The 24,489-nt window shown below is 33.3% G+C and overlaps 1 protein-coding gene across 1 annotated transcript in view; it reads right to left on the reverse strand.

Annotated features, from left to right (window-relative positions):
* Window positions 1-210: 210 nt before the first annotated feature.
* Window positions 211-24,489, reverse strand: part of LOC103011587 (serine/threonine-protein kinase 17B) — a 32,871-nt gene continuing 8,592 nt past the window's right edge. The window contains exons 2-8 of the mRNA XM_007190452.2: window positions 23,115-23,280; window positions 17,521-17,733; window positions 9,690-9,834; window positions 8,430-8,556; window positions 6,590-6,638; window positions 5,217-5,396; window positions 211-3,625 (exon numbers count right to left, since the gene is read on the reverse strand). Of these exons, the coding sequence (XP_007190514.1) occupies window positions 3,343-3,625; window positions 5,217-5,396; window positions 6,590-6,638; window positions 8,430-8,556; window positions 9,690-9,834; window positions 17,521-17,733; window positions 23,115-23,236 (1,119 nt within the window). The 5' untranslated portion in view covers window positions 23,237-23,280 and the 3' untranslated portion in view covers window positions 211-3,342. The remainder of the gene's footprint in view (window positions 3,626-5,216; window positions 5,397-6,589; window positions 6,639-8,429; window positions 8,557-9,689; window positions 9,835-17,520; window positions 17,734-23,114; window positions 23,281-24,489) is intronic.

Consider the following 24,489-nt stretch of genomic DNA (forward strand, 5'->3'; position numbering starts at 1 on the left):
TTGACATTTTCTAAAAGTAGCTATTATTACTTACAAGAAGTGAGCAGAGCTTCCTGTTTCCAAATTTGTGTTTTATCCAGCAGAAAGGATCTAATAAACATACCTGTATTGGAAAGGGAGTTCGAAGATGACGTGTGTCAAAGGCTAGAGAGCCTCCAGGCAAGGAGGTAACAAATTTAGAAATACTTTAAAACAAAAGACAACCACAAATGTAAAAAAGTGCTTTTTAATCCTTAACCAAAAGGATCATTAAGTAGATGTAATTTTTTTTTTTACTAGAGTATTCATAACAATGTAGGTCAATATGCCTTAAGCAACATGATTATTGAATAGAAGTTAAGACGGACAGCCGTTGTAATTTGTGTGAAATTTATACTTGAGTTTAAAGTTCTTTAAACTTTTATAAAATTATAAACTGATAATAATTCCCCAAATTGGAAGTCAGATAACTTAACTTTGATACAGTATGAAATTAAAGTACACTTGTTTACACAACAATGAATAAGGACAAGTTTCCAAGTCAGATATCAAACTGAAAATTCAAAAATAAACAGAGGAAATGTAAACAGTTATAAAATGCCAACAGTTATAAATGTTGCTTAAAGCAAGGCTATTCAAAATATGGTCTATGAACGATTCGTGACTCATCCAAAATGAAAGAAAGAACTTGTGCCAGAATGAAAATCTATTATGTTACTAATTGGCCGACTTTTTTTTTATAACAAGACTTTCTTGATAAAGGAAGCAATGTGTTGATTTATATTCTGGCACAGGTGCCTCATCTCATTACAGACTGGAGAACAGGTACTGCTTACTTCTTTAAAGTGTCATTATAATTTTACTGCTTAGAGTTAGGTTAACTTTACTGTGGGGGAAAAAAGTTAAAATGACACTTATGATTGTCACCTATACCTCATCTTTTTAATCCCATCTATCCAGGGCTCCTATCTGAAAAGCAAATTAAACTTTATAAACTCACCACAATTTAACATTAATCTTCAGATGTGTTACTGACATCTATTCACCTCTTGGTTTTCAATCTTGGGAGGAAAAAAATAAGAATTGAGTTACTTGTTAATAAGTTCTCTCTAAAAATAGGTTTATTTTCATATTTCAATCAGAGAAAATATTTAAATTCACCTTTATGAAAAAACAGAATTTTTATACTGTTTGCATAACCTACTAGTTGCTTTTTTACAATAAAAATTGGTAGGAAAAAAGGTATGGAAATTTACAACCCTGTGTATTCTATTAACTACGGGGAAGGAGCTAAACTATTTAAAGATTTCTCAGAATAAAAGAAAACTCGTATAAAATATTTTTTTAAGAAACAGTTTATAATTCGAAATTCGAACATTTCTTGATTTTTGCTTTTTAGTATGGCATAATTCCTCTGGAAAGTTAAAAATATAATATGGTCTTCTGTCAAAATAACAATTTCCTCTTTCTCCAATGACTTACTTACTAAGCTTTACCTGCATTAGCTTAATACTGAAGGCAAATAAATGGGCAACAACAATTTAGAAAAAACTCATCAGTTTTAGATACACGAAAGCCCAATTTAGCTTCCGCAATGACTAGTTTATTGAACCGATAAACTACTTCTTAAAGAAGTTAAATGTATATTTACATGTCTTAAGATGAGCTCCTTTGGCACCTGAGTTGAGTACAATATACCAGAGGGAAGAATCTCTAAGAGAAAGTTGTCTATGGACTATATTTCATCTATGTATACATATATACATACACCTATACAAATACATAAACACATGTGCACACACACACACGAGCAGAAATAACTTTTCCTTTAAGAAATGCTGAGGATGTAAAAGGAATTCATTTACCCAAATAAAGTGATCTGACGGTTATTAAAAACAGTTTTAAGTAATTTGGAGTCTTACCAAGTTTCAAGAAGTCAAAGGTTTTAGAGTAATATATAACTCAAACGGAAAAAACTCAAGGATTTCTTTTGACAAAACCTAATTTCTTTTGATACAGTAACATGGTCATGAAGTTACAGTTATCTTAACATGGTAACATAACAGAGTTTTTAATAGTCTCCAGGTGGAAAGTCATCAAAGATTACCCGAAAAGGAGTCAATCTTCCCCGCCCCCCCGCCAATTAGGACCAAACATAGTCACCTGCCACCCATCAAATATTCTGCTGTCCCTGGACTATTACTTGCACTGGCCCCAGCAAAAGACCATTAAATGCCGCTCTGCAGATCTCCTGCTAAGCCTCCTCACTCACTAGGAATTTTACACAAGAACTTTAGAAGAGCTTGATGGCATCCTGCTTTATGAGCATATCCACCTTGCTACTGCTGACTCTGGCACTGTGTTAATAGTCCTACCGGTGCCATGATATTTTTTATGCATACTTTTAGAACTCTGAATGATTGGCTTCTACTCTAACACTCAGAAGATACCTAAAATTCTGTAAGTTGCATAAGTCTGTCAGCACTTTCTTCTACATTCAATTAATAAATATGTTTGGTTGACTGAAAACAGAGCATACTCAGTTTTACCTAAGCATCTTCTACCCTAGAGATTCTGGAGGATGAAAATCCTCTACACCTCTGTACCCTGTATTCTCCATCTTTTACACCTTGTTAAATCTGACGTATGTTGAGAATGGGCAAAAGACATTTGAGTTAAAAATGATGCCATGCTGCTCTTTTCTCTGCTTCAACTTGTACAGAATATCCCTAATCCAGTTTCTAACCTCCTCTCTGCTCTGGTTAAAGGACCTGTCTCATATCGCAGACCATATGTAATGGAAATCTTATGCAGTTTCAAAATATCCATGATTGAAAAACATTTTCAAGTGTAAAATATCTCTTGAGCATCTATAAAATAGTGTATATTCTTATTTAAACTTGACACTGTTATCCTAAACAAAATTTTGTCAATAGAGGCATGGGATAGAACTTACCTTGGAGAATCTATTAAATTCAAATGTCTTCATTTTGTCAGTTTACATCAACCATAATATAACCCAAGTTACTTTTCCTGATATGAAAAACATTTAAAAAAATCCATGTGAACTTGAATTCTTTCATTAACATGTAAACTCACATGTACAATTTTATTTTTTATCACATATTTAAATATTTTCTTTGAGAGTTGATATCTCAGTACAGGAAATGAAATTATGCTAGAAACTAGTAATTTAGCATTAAAACACTTCCCTAAATTCCTCTATGCTAAAGTGCATTTACAATATAAACATGCCATATATGAAGCTATAAACATGCCATATATGAAGCTATAAACCACAATCTCACACTGAAGTGGATTTCAAATTCGACATTCAGTTCAAATGAGTCAAAGAGAAAAGTGCTAACAGAGCAAATCTGAAACAAGTTCATGGGGATTGGGCAATGAGTCATCAAAGCGGAACCTTTTGGACACCGTGCTGCTATCCTCTGGGATATTCTCTTTGTCTTCTCGGTCACTGCAGGTTCCATTACAAGAGGGTTTAGAAGTCTTGTCTTCAGAGGACCTTATTGTATGATCCTGACTTTGAGACGAACTGGAAGTTTCTTCAGGGTGAAACAAGTTTCCAAAGTCCCACTGCTGTAGCCAAGAATGAGAAAGGCAGATTTCGGCTGTTGGTCTTTTCCTTTGAATGAAAGCACCAAGGGAAAATTGAGAACCAAAAATCAGGTTGGAAATGTCTGCAGTTCAATATATTATAGACTTATTTTTTATTTATTATGAAAATAACACATACTCATAGTACAGAAGGGAATAATAATAGGAAAAGTGGAGTACCTAGAGTTTAATTCTGACGTGCTGAAAATTCAATTTATCATGGAGCTTACGGATGACACTATCTAGTCAAAAAACTGGGAACATATTTTAGGCTCACAAATAAAAATCAGTAAAATTATACAGACTCCTGGGTTTACAAACCCTTTGAAGGAAAATATATGTAATTTATAATCTCTATTATTATTTTGTGTCCTTAAAAAGCAGTTAACTGTTAAATCTTGAAAACCAAGGCTATTCTTCAATGACGTTTATCCAACATCTTTAGTTTTTAAATTTTGTTTTTGCTTTTGAAAGCAATATGGTCAAATATCACAATATTTCAAAAGGAAGGAAAACACCTGTTTATACTCAACTCCAACCTTAACACACCCACAATTACTATCAGAACGTAGGTTTCCTTAGTCTTTGATTTTATTGTTCATTTTTTTCTGATAATAAAAATTAAGGTGCTCACTATAGAAATTTTAGAATCTAGATGAAAAAATATTTAGGAAAATAAAAACTGTTTATAACCAGAAACAAATAGTATTATTACTATTTCTAATAAATAACCATTCATGTTCAAAATAGAGCCAGTGAGAGTTTGTTCAGACTTGCGTTAAGCCAGTAAAATAATGAACAAACCTCTGAGGGTTTTTTTCTTAAACAGATAAGGAAACTGAGTCCTCCAGGAGATTAAGTAATTGTCAGAGATAAAAGACCTGACAAGCGACACAAGCAGGATCCCAGCCCAGGGCACGATAGCTCAGCTCCTGCGTTATGTACAGCCAGGCCGTTCTAAAGTAAATAGGAGATTGGGATTGACATATATACACTAATATGCATAAAATGGATAACTAATAAGAACCTGCTGTATAAAAAAATAAATACAATGAAATTCAAATAAATAAATATATAAAGTAAATAGGGCTGATCCAGGTAAAGAAAAGGGAGGTCAGCTTTTTCTTTTCCTGCTTTGAAGTTGCCAACGAATGAGGTAAGAGTCTTAAGACATAGTTTCATGTCCCTTCTTTAGTAGGCGGTCAAAGAGCATCTGCTCCTTAAAAATTTGACAATCAGTAATTTGGACTTGTTATACAACTGTAGTTATTTAACTATAAATCATTCATAACAAAGTCTTATCTTAAGCAGCCATGTGTATTGTAAACCTTATACTTCTAATTATTTTAGGGAATTTCTGGGATTAGTAGCAGGTTGAGAGAGAAACAACCCAAATCTTCTCTTCAGTTCAAGACTTCCTGTTACATATTTTGTATTGTCTATGTTTGAACTTATGGATTGTTATTTAATGATCTCTCATACCACCTCTCTCCCTATTTTACCTGAAACTTGAGAGCATACATCTACTAATTTTATACTGTTTTAGAGTATATCTTTCTTAATAGTCATATATATTTCATTTTATAATAGTATTTAAACAAATTAATGTTATTACTTACTCTGGATTTTTTACTAAAAGGCTCTGGATGAAGTCTGTGGCCAGCTGTGAAACTGATGAAAAAGTTTCTTCTGAATAATCTACATTAACTTGGGAAATATTGAGGTATGTTTCTTGATTATCTTCTCCCACAAATGGGGATGTATGAGTTAACAACATATATGTTATTATACCAACGTTCCTGAAAAAACAAATAAGGGAGAAGATGGGAGCTTAAAATGTGTGCTAATCTTAAAACATCTATATAAAGTCAAATTGATTCTCAACATATTCCTGTCCTCAAAACTTGTACAGTTAAACTACAGATTTTAAATTGCTTTTCAAAGTTCCTATAGTATACTACTAAAACTGAAATAATTATGTTATCTCAAAGTTTGCCTCACAGATAAATAATATGAGGGAATGCCCATGTGTGTTATATAATTATAAATATGATGTATTAAATATATATCATTATATCTATAGTCTGCCCTTCGCACAGATATACCTGTTATCAAGTACACAAAGCTGCCCTGAGCAGCATTTCCCAAATGGTGTCCAATGACACAGTAATGGTCTGCGAGACATAAACAGGAGACCATGCAAACAGAGTCTGCAGGTTTGGTAAAGCACAATATTGGGCAGGCAGATTTTTTTTAAATTGCAAAATGCTTAGAACCGTAAATATGTTAATGACAATTCCTGTGTTCAGGAACCAGAAAAAGGCAATACATAGAGCACCTATTTCACCCGATTATTTAGCCACAGGACCCTTTTTTCTTGGCAAATCCATTGCAGTCCCAAACATGGAACACAGGGAATAAGTCTAAACTCTTCTACTTGGCCTTACGGAGTCAGTCTTCCACTGTGGTCCCAACTAAAGTTCCAGTATCAATGCCAGTTCTACTCTATGACATTCTCTCTGTGTCAGCCACACACACTCACAATACCTGAGAAATATGCTCTCATAAAACTAAACTTTTGCATGGCTCTGACCTCATTTTTCTGCTGAGCAAAATACGTTCCCTAGTTCTCCTAGACCTAGACCAGATGTCTCCCATCTGGTACTTGTCTGCTAATTCCTCCATGCTTATTAAATAGCATTGTATCTTTTTTATAGAACACGTAACACAGTACTGTGACTATTTTGTTCTTTTACCAGAAGGAGTCTTCCTCCAGGAAAGGGATTTTCCTATTTATTCCTGTACCTTTGGCTCACAGCCAGAGTGTCATTAAAAAGAATGAACAGGTAAATGTTTTCCTGTGGCATAATAATGATACTTGAATAACATCTTTTAAAGAAAGCTTTATTATTTACTTCTGGAACCAAAGAACCCTGGAATATATACTAACCAGCTTTTAATAAAGGCATTCAAGTTATTAACAAAATCTTACCACATGTCTGTTGCTGTGGTAATAGGATCATAGTTCAGGATTTCTGGAGCTGAAAGAAAAAAAAAATAAAAAATAAAATTCAAATCCAATACTGACAAATTTAAAAATGTAAAAATTACTTTATATTAAACTGGATTTAATTGTAAAGAACTACCAATATGGGGCTTCCCTGGTGGCGCAGTGGTTGAGAATCTGCCTGTCAATTCAGGGGACACGGGTTCGGGCCCTGGTCTGGGAGGATCCCACATGCCGCGGAGCGACTGGGCCCGTGGGCCACAACTACTGAGCCTGTGCGTCTGGAGCCTGTGCTCCACAACAAGAGAGGCCGCAGTGGTGAGAGGCCCGTGCACCGCGATGAGGAGTGGCCCCCACTTGCCGCAACTAGAGGGGGCCCTCGCACAGAAACGAAGACCCAACACAGCCATAAATGGATAAATAAATAAATAAATAAAATTAAAAAAAAAAAAAAAGAACTACCAATATGATCAGTAGAAATTTAGCATAGTATTAATTATCCTGTGATTAGACATTTAAACATATCTAATGTTGAGAAAATTATAGAACCAGATAGTTCAAAAGCACCAATTATATTCTTGAAGTAACCAGTAGCTATTTAGTATTTTTTTTTAACCATTGAGATTAATCTCAGAAAAAACAATTATGAAGAAGTAAAATGTTAGAAGCTAGAATCTTTTTACAGTTTTAGTTTTATCACTCTGTTAGGAATTAGTTTGAGTTATTTTATTAGACTGATTTAAGTTTTGCTTCTCAGGGTAAATAGACTCATATGCATTTACAATGACAGTATCAGCAAATTAAGCTTCATGGAAGTGCTTTAGATTTTCAAGTAGATTAAATATCCCCTTAAACTACAGAAAACCTAGTTTCCTAAGCAATTAATTTTCCACTGTCTCCTCCCCCGCCAAAAAAATTTTCTAAAAGGTGCAACATAAATTCTCTACACTTTCTAAACATTACCATAAATTTCAAATTAGTAGAGTCCAAACTAGGGTCTATGGTTGAATAATAACTTTTTTGTTTCACAGTATGGTTTCATAATTTTTCCAAAGAGAGATTGTTTCTTAAAGCCTAACAATTTTGTTAAAGCCTTTGAGTCACATATGTTGCCAGCCTCCATTGCACCACCTACCACCTTTTCACATACTTCTGTGAGCTGTTTTATCTACAATTACAATCATTATTCTAGGACACTGTAGCCTCTAATAGCATTCAAAAGTTAGTAATTTGCTTTGCTTTTCATTTTGGGAAAGTCAGCTGCCTAGCTGAGTAGCACTTGTTCTGTTTACTTGTATCTTTTCAATGCCTGCATGGGACTATCAATATGAGCAACAACAAAAAAGTGTAAAAAACTTGTTACTATAAATTAAAATACTTTATGTATTGCTTCATATGAGTTAAAAAATCTTTCATCTGCATGATCTTATTTGTTGATTTAGTACAATATCCCTAGATTATCTAATTATAGGTTCTTTTTGACACCCCTATCAAACAGGCTTCAAACGCAGTAACATTTGATTCTGTTTTCCTCTTTTTCCATTTTTTCCTGCTCCCTAACTTCCCTTTTACCTATTTTTCTCTATTACAAAGCTTTTACACACAAACATTAAACTTTTAACTTATATGTCCAATGTCCTGTAAATTGTTGTGAATGTCTCAATTCACTACAGTTCATTTAAATGTGCCATAAGCAAATTTCAATGCACTAAAATATTTGAACCAAATACATCCTGGAATTATATGCCCTAAAATATAGTTCTATACAGATATCATTTAGTTAATAAATTTCAAAATGGTATAGAAAGTAAAAGGAAACTCTTACCCAAGTATTCTGGTGTTCCCATGATTTCCCGAAGTTCACATGCATTCCCTATTTTTCGAGACATTCCAAAATCTACAATTTTTATGTCCCCAAGAGGGTATATGCTGCTCAGTAATATATTCTGTGGCTAATAAAGCACAACAAAACAATGATAAGTAATACAAAACAATAAAAGAATACTAATCTCAGATCACAGGTAAATTAAGTGGAACTTATAGTTTAGCTATTAAACATTTTATTGAGTCATCCATCGAACATTTACTGAACTACTATTTAGGAGAAGCTATATATTCAATGATAAATAAAGTAAAAAATATACTTCAAAAGGCTTCTTGGTTTGAATAAAAAAGATGGGTACATAGATAGATTAACTGATTATGAGATATAGAATACTCAGCAGTAAAGACTACTTAATTCTGCCCATTAGAAAGTCCAAGAAGGCTTTGCAGTAGAGATGATGCTTAAGCTGAACCTTAAAGGATAAATAGAAGAATGCCAGTTAGAAAAGTGTTCTGGGGAAGAGCATGACAGAAGGCATGAAGGAATAAAAATGCATATATTTCCAGGAACATAATGGTTCAATACACTGTGATGGTTCTGGGTCTGACCATTCCCAGGTTTCTACCTGAGATAGAAAGAGGAGTGGTGGGGTATATGAAAGGGAGATTGTCCAGGAAGAGAAGAGTCCAATGTTCAAACAATAAGAGACAGTTTGATCCAGATTTTAAGGTCCTTGTATGGCTGCAGAGGAAGGATAAGGAGAAAGGATAGTAACATGAGAGGCTGAAGTGGGATCTCAGGGATTGGGAAGGGGCCTGAATGGTCTGGGGGTGGGGGGAAAGGAGAAGCCAAAAGACTGAAAGCCTCAAGGGAAAGATGAATGAGTATAATGGGAGCAAAGGAATGGGGACTAGTAGGTTACCTTCAAGATGGAGATCAAAATTAAGTATTTTAGAGATAGACAGTTTTATAAGATAGAAAGGTCCAGGATGTGGCAGTAAGAGTGGGATGGAGTGACATGATGGTAGGATTAGAACATATAGTAATGATGGTTTTTAAGAGCCCAGTGATTAATCTGAGCTGCTCACACATGCAGTCTTCTCTCTGCCAATACAGAATTAGCCCATGTAGCATATGTGCAGTCTAGACAAGCATGATCTGACTGTTGTTTCCTCTCAATACCAGCTTGCAATTAATTATGCAAAGCAAGAGCAGAGAAGGAACAGAGATGTAGTGTTACTTAAAATCACATTACATTACCTTTAAATCAAGGTGTACAATGTTATTCTGATGTAGATAATAAACTCCTTCAAGTATTTGTTTAATGAGTCTGATAATGTCATTTTCAGAGACCATTTCAGCCAACTCAGGTAAACACAAATTGAAAATTTCTCCACCTGCAGCACTGAATAAAATTCAAATAACAGAAACTTGAAAAATCATTGACCTAAAAATGACAACTTTTAAATACTGTATACCTTTAAGTAAAAGACACGGCCATCGAAACTTTATTCTCTCTATATACACACATTTAATGGGTGGGGTGGTCCTGGGTGGGGGGGAATCTTTAAGGAATAAAATAAGAATATTTTGAATTCTGGGTGCTAGTACTTATTTATGAGCTCAGCTCTGCTCTATTTTACTCATTTATTCATTATATATAAATATAGTTAGCAGCTATGTATAGATATAGATATTTTGATCCTCATGACAATCAAGTGAGGTAGGTGGTTATCATTCCCATTTTACAGATAAAGAAATAAGTACAAAGAGGTTAAGCTACTTGTACAAGGTCATATAGTAAATGGGGGTTGGGGGGACAGAATCTGAATAATATGGATGAGAATCTGCATTCTTTACCAATATCCTGTACTGCAGCTTCACAAAGAATACTTGGGGCCAGAACCCAAATCTTAATTGTTTTTTTTAAGAACTGAAAATCTAAGAATGTTGACAAAAAAAGCATTATGAAAAATTCCTAGGTTTGGAATAAAATGATTTAAATTTAAATCCTAAACCTGCTATTTATCAGCAATATAATTTAGGGTCAATCACTTATTTGAGCTTCCACATCTGTAAAATAGAGATATTACTGAACTCAACAGATTTCTTTTTGAGGACTAAATCTAAATAAATGAGATAAAATTTGTCAGTCAGAACATCATGCAAAAAAATCTAGATGGTTATTAATCAAATTTATAAGGTATGTTTGGGAATATCTCAAGTAAAGCCTATTCTATGTAATAAAATAGAAACTCATTTATTTCACAAAACACTATTTTCCCCCCTTTGGTTCACTGCTGTATCCACATCATGAAGAACAGTGTCTGACATGTAGAAGGCACTCATTCTCTTAGGATGAGTTCTTTGCTAGGCCCTTTATAAGATACATCTGGTAAGAAGTCAGACCAAATAATTGGAAAGTATAAGAAAACTGTATAAAATAATGACTTATATCCACTATTAAGATATGGAACATACCAAAAAAATATGGAAAATACCAGAAAGATCTGAATTCTTCAGTATCTGACAGTATATGGCAGCATACATTCATTCTTCAACACTTTATATGTATATACCAACATTTACATTACACTCACTAAAGTTAATTCAATAGACAGAACCCTCCATTAATTCTAAAATTCAAAATAGAATCTAAGAAAACATATGTAAAGCACTTCCCAGTGCCTAGACCTAAGAGGACAGCAGGTTGCTTATAGAAGTGCCTACTGAAATCAAGACTGCCTGGCTTCCACTCTTGACTCTGCCACTAACAAGCTACCTGAACTGGGACAAAATATGTTTCTGTTTCTTCTATTGTAACATAATGATACATAACAAAAAATGATAGCTCCTACTTCAATGGCTTGCTGTAAGAATTATAATAGATAAACCATGTAAAGTACTGAGTACAACAAATGTTATAAGCATCAAAGCAGATCATCTGTAAGTATTTAATACAGTGTCTGACACATAGTAAATATTCAATAAATATTAGCTATTATTATAATGAGCCAACAAATATTAATTCCAAATCTAGCCAACATCCAGCCTTTCTGAATTTGAGGGCTTCTTGTTAAACTCTGATTATGAAGGCAATTTTAAAAGTCTTTGCTAAATTGAAATTCATTTTTAGAAATACTCATACATATAAAAATGCACATAACATATTCTTAAGTGAAAAAAAGGGTTATAATAGAGTATACCTAGTAGATCACAATTTTGTTTCTAAAGGTATACATATATAGACAGAAAAAGAAGAATAATTTTAAAATACAGGAATATGCCATAAAAGTAACCACAGTTTACAAATGATTTCTATTTTCTATACCTTCTAAATTTAACACAATAAATAGGTGTTACTTTTACACCAGGAAAAGTATCCTAAGGGTTTCTTGTTTGTTTATTTCAGTAACAAGATCAAACAAACACTATGATTATCAGTCAGTCACACTGTCCCTACCTTTTCGTTTGGCAAGCTGACCAATGTCTTTTGTAGGAACGCCATTTTTCCCACAAAAGAGGGAAAGCTCTTTACCATAGCTTCTCCATAGGAGAAGCTATGGTAAATAGAAAATGAGGAGTTAAGAGGAGGGGAAGAACAGATAACATAAGAAGCAGACTGCAGAAGTTAGTGGAAACTGGAAGCATAAATGGAAGCAGTGAGGAGTAGCAGACTAACAGACCCTTTGTTAAAACAAGGCACCCAGAGCGGTGACTACAGAGAAGAAAAGATATCTCTGTAATCAGAGAAGCCACCTACATCATTATCATTGCCCTGGAAGGTAAATTCAGGTATTTCTACTCTTTCTCTCTCTGTTGAGAAGAGTTTGCCACCTGAAGGAACTCAACCAACAAATTTAGAAATTTGGAGTATTCACGTTCTTTTGCTTATGTATTTGTATATGTGTTGTGTACACTGTCACGTAAATCTATGTGCTATATACTACTTAAATCTACATTTGCCTTTTACGGCTTTCTAACGCACAGTTTAGATATTAGTAGGGAAGTAGAGAATTATCCTTTAGAAGAACTCCCATAACACAATAAAGTTAACATGTAGAAGATTAAAATCAGAATATTTTCCTATCCAAAATAATAAATTTCCCTGGGTACTAGCCAAGATTTTCAGTAAAACAAAGCAATATCTCCCTCATCCATAAACTACAAATCTATTCATATAGCTTTGGAAATCACAGTAAAGATTTTTAAATTAAGTATTTATTTTTAGTGATCAAAATGAAGTAGTTTTAAATTTTTTATATTGAGTATCTTTCAAAATTATATTCCAATGCTAATGAGGGGAAACAAAACCCATGGAATTTCAGAATGGAAGAAACCAGCCAGAGTATTTCCTGTCTCTAAATTAGAATATGTGAAGTAAATACCAATCTCCCTTTTTGGAGGATTATTTTAAAAATCAAATGAAAATATAGATAAAGTGCTTAGCATGGTGCCTGCCATATAGTAAACGCCCAACATATATTATTGTTGAAATGTTTTGCTATGGTCCTCATCATTTTCTACTGGGTCCATAATATTTACTTAAAGATATTTAATAGGCAACATAAGCTGGTAATTTCTTGACAGAAAGAAATTATTATTTCTCTTCCATATAATTTCATAGAGTTGACTTGATAAACTTATATTTATCCTATCCAATTTCCCCTATCGAACTTTGCTATATCTAGGACAAAGTTCTTGTCCCATGTTTTCTAAAGGTTATACATATTCTTTATAATCAATTTTAGTTAGCTCAGAACTCAGCATTAAAAACTTAATGTGCCCAATTAGATAACACTTTCTTTCCAGAAGTTTAAAAAAAAAAACCTTGTATATATTTTATTTAATTATCAAAAAATGCTTTTAAAACACTTGTTATAGAAAAGTTGTTGCCTCACGGAGAGTGGGGATGGGTTGACTCAACTATCCTCAAAAATTTCCCTGAATTTATAAAGAGATCTAATACTAACTCCAGAATAGTATTTATATGACTTTTCAAATAGTTAAAGAAAGGGCTAAAAAATAATTTAGACTTTATAAATGGTAATGAAATACTTTCCTGTGGACTAAGTATTAAGATAAAAATGAAAGATTTAGTAATTGTTAAAAACTGTTAAGTTGACTGCAAGAAAAGTTTAATTCACAAAAGTAAACAAGTTAATTTGGTTCAAACAATTGGTTTAGGTTAAGTGAAGGCAAAACAAAACACAAAAGCAAAAATAAAACAGAGCTATCAGAACCCATAGTTTAATAGTTCCAAAAGAAGGTTTAAGTTAGAGTCATATAATTAGCAAAGAGTACCTTTTTAAAGTAATTATGTACCATCCATATAAAGAGAAATTTGACAACATCTAATACAAGCACATAGGCATTTACTCCCTGACCTTGCAATCATATTTATAGGAATTTACACTAAAACTATACCTCCACAAATGATGGCCATCCAAAGAAGACTGAACAAGTGGTACACCATACAGTGGAGAACTATACAGGCATTTAAAAAATAGCAATAATAATAATAATATTAAGAAAGATGCCTATGAACTATGAATATGAAATGATTTCCAGGATATAATGTTATTTGAAAAAAAAAGCAAGGCACAAAAAGGCATATATAATATGCTATTTTTTCTGTAAGAAAGAAAGGGAAATATACATATATACAAACTTGCCTATATTTGCAAGAAGAAACACATAAAGAATGAGCCAGAAACTAATAAATATGGTTACCTATAAGGTTGAGTGGGAAGAGAGTGGAAAGGATAGGAATGACAATAAGACTTTGTAGTATACTTTTATAATAATTCAAACGAATAGCATCAATGGTTACCAAAACCACTAGATAAAAAGCTGTTAAAGAACAGAATATTCACAGTCTTAAAATATTACCACATAGGTTACTTATTAATTTTAAAGGGGAACATGTTCCTTACAGTGTGGAGGGCTGGCAGACTCCACTTTAGCCATGTTCTAATTAGAAAAACCAATAATGGAACAATCCGAATGTAACTGCCACCTCATGTGTTACAATAAGAAATACACATCATCATCCACAATGTCCCCTTGCCAAAAATATTTAACCTAAATCTAGTCATGAGAAAACAATGACACGAATCCAGGATGTAGAATACTTCATGTGAAAACAGATACAGATTTCCCCCAAAAAAGACAATGTCAGGAAAAATAAAGTGACTAAAGAAGTTTAGCAATCAAATATAATGTGTGAATCTTGACTGGCTCTTGTACTGGAATTTTAAAAAAACAGGTCCATAAGACATTTCAAGGATAATCCAAAAAATTTAAATATGAACTATATATTTGATGATAGTACCGGATTAATATTAACTTTCTTAGTTTTGATACTGGTATTGGTTATGTAGAAGAATGCCATTACTCTTCAGAATAAATACTCTGGCAAGTGAAGAAGAAATATTGTGATACCTACAACTTTCAAACAGTTTGGCAAATATGGCAAAAGGCCAACATTCGGTGAATCAAGCTAAAGAGTATAAGAGTGTTAATTGTACTAGTCTTTCAACATCTCTGTAGATTTAAAATTTTCTCAAATAAAAAAGTCAGGGAAGAAAAATGAGTATGCAGGTTAGTTTGACGAGAAGATCAAATTGGCAACAGTAATTAGAGTAAAGGATTCCACTGTTTTATTTTTACCACATAAAAAATTATGCCACCTTATTTTACATAGCTAAACCTGCCCAACACGTTTTTACCTTTGGCTGAGATTGTGTGATGTGACAATGCCACCTCAAAAGTGATACGCATAGTAATAAATTTTAATAGGTCCTAGTTGCTCTGGTAAGAAATTAAATATATTTATCCACTCACATTTACTGATTGCTTGCTACATTTCAGCCATGAGATACAGTTCAGCCCTTACAGAACTCAGTTTACTGGGTAGGGTATCTGAATTAATTTTCAGAGTATGAACAAGGTCCATCCATAAAATGTGTTAAAACTTTTTGATGTATTTTGTTGTTGCTATTCGGATGAGCACCCCCAAGAGAGAATTTTATGAAAGTGGTCAATGCTCCTATTGTATACTCACTCTCCAAACCTAGTATTCCATTAATTACTGCTTTTGAAAAATATTACCTACTTTTCACATACTTCAAACATGCAGATGTCATGCAAGTAGATAACTTTTTAAAGGTCAGCTTAAGAATTTGACAAAAATAATCCAAAAATGTATGAAAATGAAATCCTGTTGGTAGAATCTCGGTCTTCTCTGCAATTCTAATTTATTTTGAAGGTGCTATAATGTACTGTAATTGGTATGTTGCTGTTCTGGGAGATATACATAGTATTCATTCTTAAACAAACTACTTGTAGGTTTAGCATTTTGCAAAATAAGCATTTTCATTTACAAGTTCACTCTAGGCAATCATCTTTCCTGGTACAAAAATATTTAGATTTTAAATAAATATATAAGCGAACCTATTTATCCCTTAAAATAACTGAACCCTAAAATTTGACTAATATACTTTTAAATTCAAAAAGGCAATAATGCAGGTTAGCTACTAAAAAGAATTACTATATTTATAATTTTTTTTTTGCTAAAACACATCTCTTTAGTTTCTTTTATAAAAACTATTTTGTAGAGCTTCCCTGGTGGCGCAGTGGTTGAGAATCCGCCTACCAATGCAGGGGACACGGGTTCGAGCCCTGGTCTGGGAAGATCCCACATGCCGCGGAGCAACTAGGCCCGTGAGCCACAATTACTGAGCCTGCGCGTCTGGAGCTTGTGCTCTGCAATAAGAGAGGCTGCGACAGTGAGAGGCCCGCGCATCGCGATGAAGAGCGGCCCCCACTTGCCGCAACTAGAGAAAGCCCTCGCACAGAAACGAAGACCCAACACAGCCATAAATAAATAAATAAATAAATAAAAATTCTATAACTTAAAAAAAAAAAAAACTATTTTGTAATAAACTATCAGAACCTAAAGTACACTAAACATAAACTTAGCTGGTCTCTTCTAATTGTTGCAGATGTTCAGATACACATTTTACATAATGATAATAAATGTGTCAGACCGTCACATTTTGGAGTAACACATCAATAAAAACACTGTTTTAGAGTAACATGTCAACATATTGGTTAACAAGCCAGTTAGTTTAACCATATTCTATCCCGACTTGACAAATTATTGAAATCTAGGTGTTTTCAACTTTTCACTGACTTGTGGGACGAGATATATTTTTTTTCTTATTGCTGTAATTCCTAACATAGTGTTTTGCACATCACACATAATAAATACATGTGTTTTTTTTTAACAAACTATGTGGTTTACCTTTTTTTTTTTTTTTAATTTTATAGCTACTTTTTATTTATTTATTTATTTATTTTTGGCTGTGTTGGGTCTTCGGTTCGTGCGAGGGCTTTCTCTGGTTACGGCAAGTGGGGGCCACTCTTCATCGCGGTGCGGGGACCGCTCTTCATCGCGATGCGCAGGCCTTTCACTGTCGCGGCCCCTCCCGTTGCGGGGCACAGGCTCCAGACGTGCAGGCTCAGTAGTTGTGGCTCACGGGCCCAGCTGCTCCGTGGCATGTGGGATCTTCCCAGACCAGGGCTCGAACCCGTGTCCCCTGCATTAGCAGGCAGATTCTCAACCACTGCGCCACCAGGGAAGCCCTGTGGTTTACCTTTCATTCATGCAAGTTTACGTTTTAATTCTCCTTGGGTCACTTCCTTGGATGTGCTTTTCAAATAACTGAATATACAAATTATTTCAATCCTATTTGCCCACCAGTTTGTTTTGCAGAAAACCTCATCAATTTTCTGTGCCATTAGCAATGAAAGTATACTTATTTCACCATATTCCGCAAACACGGTATTGTCATTTGTTTACTGAATGCTGTTTAATTAGTTTTTGAGTATGTGTGTGAGGCTGCACATTAAGTTTTGTGAAAACATATAAATATACACTATGTTCCTCTAATATTTTATCAACAGGAATCTTTACAAGTTCTTGTCTTACTTTTATCATTCTTGTTCTTGACATTTCAAGCAACCTTATCCAACAATTAAAATAGGTACTATAAATTTACTTCAGTTTTTAAAAATGTATACTTACTGTTCCAATATCAAAATGATTTCACTTGTATTTTCATAGACTTCATGAAGATTAATTACATGGGGACAGGACTTTGCCAATTCAAGTACTGCAATCTCATGTAGAATCTCTGCTCGACAATCCTGTCCTCTTCTTCTCTTTTTCAGAAATTTTGCAGCATATTCTTGACCAGTAGATTTTGATATACATTGTCTAACCACAGCAAATTTTCCTCTGGGGGCAAAAGTGAGGACAATAAATTTTAACTTTTCCATAGAGAACAATATTAGTATAACACAGATACTGTTATACCTCCAACTTTGTCAATCCTTTCAAATATTCATGTCATCAGGAATTTATCTTTGTTCTCTTAACCTGATCAACTACTGCATGTATTTTTATAAAATTTATAGTACTATCACATGAAAATATAAATGGCAAATGTAATAACAAGATAAGACAATTATATTTATTCCTTACTATCATATCATTAATATGATACATTACCATTGTAGGGGGAGACCTCATTTGCCTACCAACTCCATGCCATACTCTTGATATAAACTATTGTGTTTAAGTATCACAACAATCCTACATAGTAAATATTATTCTGTTCGGCAGACTCCAGAGAAGATATGTATCTTGGTCTATTTTCAAAGACCAAGGGTTTCACATTAACCCTCTATTAAAAATTTTAGTTTTCCTTCAAATGAAAGAAATTAAATGCAAAAATGGGTATTTGACTTATTTACTTTTATTAGTGTAATCATTTTGCCTTTCAACATCACTTTTAACAAGCTTTGAAGCTTTCTATCACAATTTGTCAATTGTTCTACCGGAGTATCTCTTATTATTGCTCAGTACCATGAAGCTTGTAACAGATACCAAAGGTATATACATCTTACGGAGAGTATCCAAAGACACTTCATGATCAAGTAAGAAAATTCATGGTTATCAGTAGCTACGTACAAACACACCATTAAGGTCATGTTTATCATTCTAGGAATAAACGCGTTTTAGCTTTTTCCAATAACAGTGCTCAACATTTCAGCCAAAATTTTAAAAGACTGGCAAATGATGTATTCTAAGCCTATAGTCGCCCAAAATTTAGTTTCTCAAAGACCTAAGCTACTTTGAGTCAGACTATTTTAAGAAACTAATAAAAGCTATTCACTGCCTACCCAGAAAAATGTACACATGCCCTTATATAGAAAGTTTTACATATAATTACAGACGGTTTTCAGATTTCGAAGACCATCCATAAACTTCCTAAGCCTGGTCCAGGGGATCCAAAATTAACACCTTCTATCCTAAGGCTCAAATGACCCACTGGATACTAACAAATAAGGTATAAATAAAAACCTATCTTTAATACACTTGGGATTTGGGGTGGGAGTCGGGGACAGAATAAATTGCTTGACTGTATTTTTTTTTTTTTTTTTTTTTTTTTTTTTTTTTTTGCCACACTGCACAGCATGTGGGATCCTAGTTCCCCAACCAGGGATTGAACCCGAGCCCCCTGCATTGGAAGCATGGAGTCTTAACCACTGGACCACCAGGGAAGTCCCGCTTGACTGTATTTTTACTTGCTATTCTCAAGCGGCAGGATGACAAAGATTCCTACTCTTTATATCCCAAATTTCCTCAAAATTCGTGCCAGTGAAAAGCACTGGAAACCAACCTGAGAAGGTATAGTTACTAATGCAAAAAACTATTTTTTAAAAAAAGTGGCCAAGCTATAATTTGATTCTTTTACATTTATCAAAATAAATATCAACTCAGAAAATTTGTATGCACAAACTTGATTTTTTGATAGAACTTTTCATTTAAGATTTGAGAATGCTTAATTTAAATTATATTTTCTTACTATATACAAAAGGAATACAAATCAACACATTTTAATGACCACACAAAAAAAGTTAATCGGTCCCTTTGTTTTATACTCAAACTGCCCATGTTTTATAGATTTTATACTGGATAAACTGAGTCAAACTAAGAGTAAATGACTCATGAAAGGTCATATATGGAAATGGAGTACCACGACTTAAATTGTGGAATGTGAAATCCTAGCTTTCTGTTCTGACCATTACAAAACAATTCCTCCCTTTAAGATAGTTTTTTTTAAAGAGGTAAATTCACTTTTGCCAACTCTTACTTAGATTTAGAAGTGAAAATTTGTCTAAAGCAAAAAGGAAACTTTGAGTTTTATTAAGAAATTCACCTTGTAAATCTTAGGAAACAAACTAGTTAGCCAAGAAATCTGTCCATCTGAAAAACTTTATAGTACCAATTGTGACAATTAAGTCCTGCTGTAATTTTACAATTATATCTATAAGCCAGAATTTTCTCAGGAACAAAGAGCAAAATTAAATAATAACACTTTTACCTAATTGTTTCAGGTATTCTCATGAGGCTTACAAGTATAGTACTCATTAATGCAAAGCAAAGATGGCCAAATGATACTGGTAATAATTTGCCAATGTTCACCACTAAGTAAAAGCTCCATGAGGGCAGAAATCCTATCTGTCCTAATTACTACAGTAATTATAAAATCTACACTTCGCTAACTAACACATAATAGGAACTGAATATCTGTTGAATGAATGCAAGAGCTATGAACCTACTATAGTACCATACATTGTGCTATTTTGTATACTGTACTTAAAAGCATTTACATTTTTAAAGCTTATTTGAGACTCAAATAAAATTTTACATACGTATTCATTTATGTACTGTTAAATAAGGTAAACCTTTTTACCATAATTATCAGATGACTTAGGGAAAAAAAGCAAGTATTTGTTTTCCATTCTAAAATGCTAATTGTCATTTAGAAGTATCAAAAATAATATTTAATACATAATGTTCCTATATCAAATTTAACAGAAACATTTAAGAAAATTTAAAACCCTTAACAATAGTACTTAATTCATACCCTAAAAAGGCAAGGCTGTCTAGATTTCCCAGCAGCTAAAAGGCCTTGTTAGTTACCCTTCTACATTCTAGAATAGACAATAAAATGTGAAAGGACGGGGGAGGGTAAGCCACAAAGGAAGCTGACGTTTATTTTTGCATCTGCCTCACCCTTCTAACCACAAGAAGTCCTATGAAACCTTGATTCAGTTGGGGGAGGGGTGGAAAAAACTTACCCAACATGTTAAAAAACAGGAACAATGCAAAGTTTTTTGAGAACAATCAAAAATGAACTGTTAACTTTTACATATTTTCTTCTAATTTTCTGAAGAAAAATAAATTCTGAAACACTAACATCTTAAAATTAATTAAAAAACTGATTTATAAAGGTAATTTTGTAATCACCACATGCTAGAATTATATGTTTGTATGCTTCAAAATGTACGAGCCTCAGAAGAAACAAGATTATGATCCTAATTTTCACTTTGCAAAAGTATGGGATAATATCAAAATTGGTAAAATATTGAAAGAATTTAAACCAAGTTCATGGCAGATGAAAGGGCATGATTTCCAATTTATCAAGGTTTACTAATTAGACACATCAATATTTACCATGTAACTCATTAGCCCATATCAATTAAAAGAAAAAAGTTAGGTCTCTTTCATGAAGGTATTAGAAGAAGAAATATTAGCCATCTGAATTTGTTTTCATCAGATTCTACCATGAGTTTTTTCTCTAACATGTTTTATACTGAGCCAAGTTTATGACTGTGATTTATGATAGCACCCCATTTACAAAACAACTTAGAATTATTAATATTGTTCTCGAAGTTTAAGTTCTCCAAAACCCTCAAAGAAAAAAAATTAGTCTTTCTAGCTCCGACACAGGCTATCTCAATAAAGTTCTGTCGTATTCTAGATGATGAGATATTGTCAATATTGTGTCCATTCTAGACTTTCTCATTTTAAAACTGATGATGAAAAAAATACAAAGTGGTCCAGAAGAGGATAACTGGGTCAAGGAAGGCTGTCTGAAAATCAGGTCATAAGATGACCATTTAAGGAAACTGGCAACATTTTGCTATATTCAAATCTCTGAAGGGTTTTTACACGGATATTATATGCAGCTACAAAAGGTGGGTATGTATAGTGGGTAGAAGTTAGCAGAATAGAAAACAGAATTCTGTGCCCAAGAGGTGCCTACAAAATGGAACAGACCATTCTGAGGTAGTGAGTTCCGTATCACTGAAGCATTCAAATTGAGGCTGGGTAAAAAACTTGTCAGGAAAATTTTAGAAAAGACTGCTGCACTGTAAAAAAAAATTATATTAGAAGGCCACTGACCACCAAAGTCCTTCTAATGTAAAGATTCTATGACTATTTAATGAATAGTGAGATACAACTAAAAGAACACTTACTCTTTCCTGTATAATGCAAAGAGAAATAATATAGATTTAGAACTAAACTATTTCTTGAAAACATTCTGAAAGGGTTTTGAAACTATATTTTATAAAAAAAAAAACCATTAGAAGACCCAAATATTTTGCACACAAAATTAAATAAATATGACAGGAATACTGAAATATGCTTTCACATTTAGTTCTTAGTCTGATGAGGTAGATATTATCACCCTTATTCTGCAAAACAAAGACTGCATCCAATATCTGACAAGTGAAAAGGCCAGGACTGGCCTTTATCCTTGACATAAAAGACCACCAAGAATAGAATTACTTGCCATGGTTCAGTCAATTTTTGTTTTCGCATTGAGATTTTCAAAGATAAAAAATCATTCACGCTATTTTACTGTGCATCTATCAATACAAACACGGACTTTTACCATTTTAATGTAAAGATCAAACTGAAGACAGAAAATGATCACCATCCTCCCACCCTTTGTTAAGTGTTTTTAATTTAAAGCTCAAAATGCTGAATACATAACAAATTATTTGGTATATCTTTTGTAACTTTCATATATATTAAAATGGTAGCGCTAAATGGTCTCATAATCTCAGTTCACTCCTTGGTCATAAGGAATTTACACCTTCGTTAAACCAAAACAGATTAGTATCAGTGTAAATACAGGTTTTACTTACAGTACATGCATTGTTTGTCATACAGAATTATACTATCAAATATGAGTCAATTCATTTTGTTTAGAAAAGAGGAGAATCTCCATATTTATTTTTTTAGCCCAGCACAATATCCTAAGAATTAAAAATTTTTTTATTCAACAAAAACTTCTATGGCGTTCTACTAAATACTTTACAAATATTAACTAGTTTAATCCTTACAACAACCATATAAAATAGATAACAATTATCTTCATCCCTGGTTCTCAGATGAGGAAACTACAGAACCAAGAGGTACAGTAATTTAATTGAGGTTAAATAGTAAATGGCGGAGCTCAAACTTGGATGTGGCAGTCCACTGTGCTAAGCTGCCTCTTCCCATGCACAGCCTCAAGTAAGAACCCTGACTTCCTACCATGGGCTCTGAAGCGAGGTGGGATGTATCACATATGCTCACTAACCCTCCACGGATTTGATTTCCAAGTCAGTTAAGACTAAACTCTGTATAACATCAGCAGAGATGAGGACTTTTCTTTCTAATCATTGCGAAATAATAATCAAGTGAGTTTTATGAAAGTATAGACACAGAAATCCTAAATGTGAATCTAAACACATACACATCAAAAGTTTCCTTACCTTCCTAGCTCTTTGGATGTAAGTGTATAAAAATTATTAAAGTTTTCCATTTTAATTGGAGTTTGAGGAGTTGTAGTTAGCAAGCCCGAAATACTTCGACACTCAAATCTTCTCCTCGACATGTTAGATGACTCTCAGGTAGGCTTCTTCAGTCACTTATTTTCACCTATTTAAAAAAAGAGAAGATGCAGGATATAACTTAAATGCAATTAAGAAAAAAAAAAGATGTTATCTCAGATAGGACGTGCCTTATATTGTACAGCTCCAAATATAGCTATAAGATACAACCAAAAAAAAAAAGAAGAAAAAAGAAAGAAAGAAGAAGATTTAAGAGCATATTCTACCCAGAAGGAAGAAAAACAAAAAGCATACACATAAACTGGTATCACCTCTATGGTACCTGAACTAAGTTACTGACTTCATTTCAGAATAAAACTATTGAAAAATCCTGTAAGACCTCCCAAATTCTTAAAAAAACAGTTAAAATAAAATTGTCATAAAACAATCATTCAATTTCATTTTTAAACTCTCATTCTTTAAAGTTATATCTTCACATAACAAGATAATTTAACACAGCACAGTAATGATTATTCATTTTATATTTAATTTCACATGGCCAAACAAATTTGATGGTAAAATCACATGCTGTGAGTTATGTTACTGACATGTGAATGACTACAAGAAATGGACTTGTTTCATAGGCCTTAGAGGCAGAACATAGCACAGAGCCTGCTATGCATGAAGAGCTCTATAATTTTGTTGGATGAGTGAGTGACCACATATAAAGCCTTATTCTAGAGTTCCAATCTGTAACTGAAGCTCATATTTATCTGGAACTTTATGATATTTATGAGTATTCAGTTTTAACATTAAAACTACTATTTCATATTAATTGAATTCATATAATAACAGCAGACTATATATTTTAAGATATGCCTGACTTTTCTGCTATGCCTATCTAATAAGAAATCCAGTATTATTCTTCTAGCACCCTCTTATAAGAACCCCCTAAGCTTCCGTTCCTTCTCTGACACATTTTTCCTCCCCTTAATTCCTACTTGACATGTTCTTTTCTTTATCTTCCTAAATTCAAATGCCACCTATATTCAACTTAGCAAGTACGCAGTATGATTAGAGGGGAGTGTTTTCAGTTTCTGTGTCCTTTGAAAAAACAAAGCCCTAACTAGTTTTGAGGTACATCTCTAGTATTGCAAAAGTAGCAGTGTAGAATTCTGAAAATAACATTTGGACTGAATCACATCTGGGTCTGAATCCCATTTATCCATCATACCAGCTATGAGACATTTAACTTTGCTAATGTTATGGTGTGAATTATGTCCCTTCCCTCAAAATTCATATGTTGAAGTCCTAACCC

This window comes from Balaenoptera acutorostrata, chromosome 8, assembly GCF_949987535.1.
Source record: "Balaenoptera acutorostrata chromosome 8, mBalAcu1.1, whole genome shotgun sequence".
Taxonomy (NCBI): domain Eukaryota; kingdom Metazoa; phylum Chordata; class Mammalia; order Artiodactyla; family Balaenopteridae; genus Balaenoptera; species Balaenoptera acutorostrata.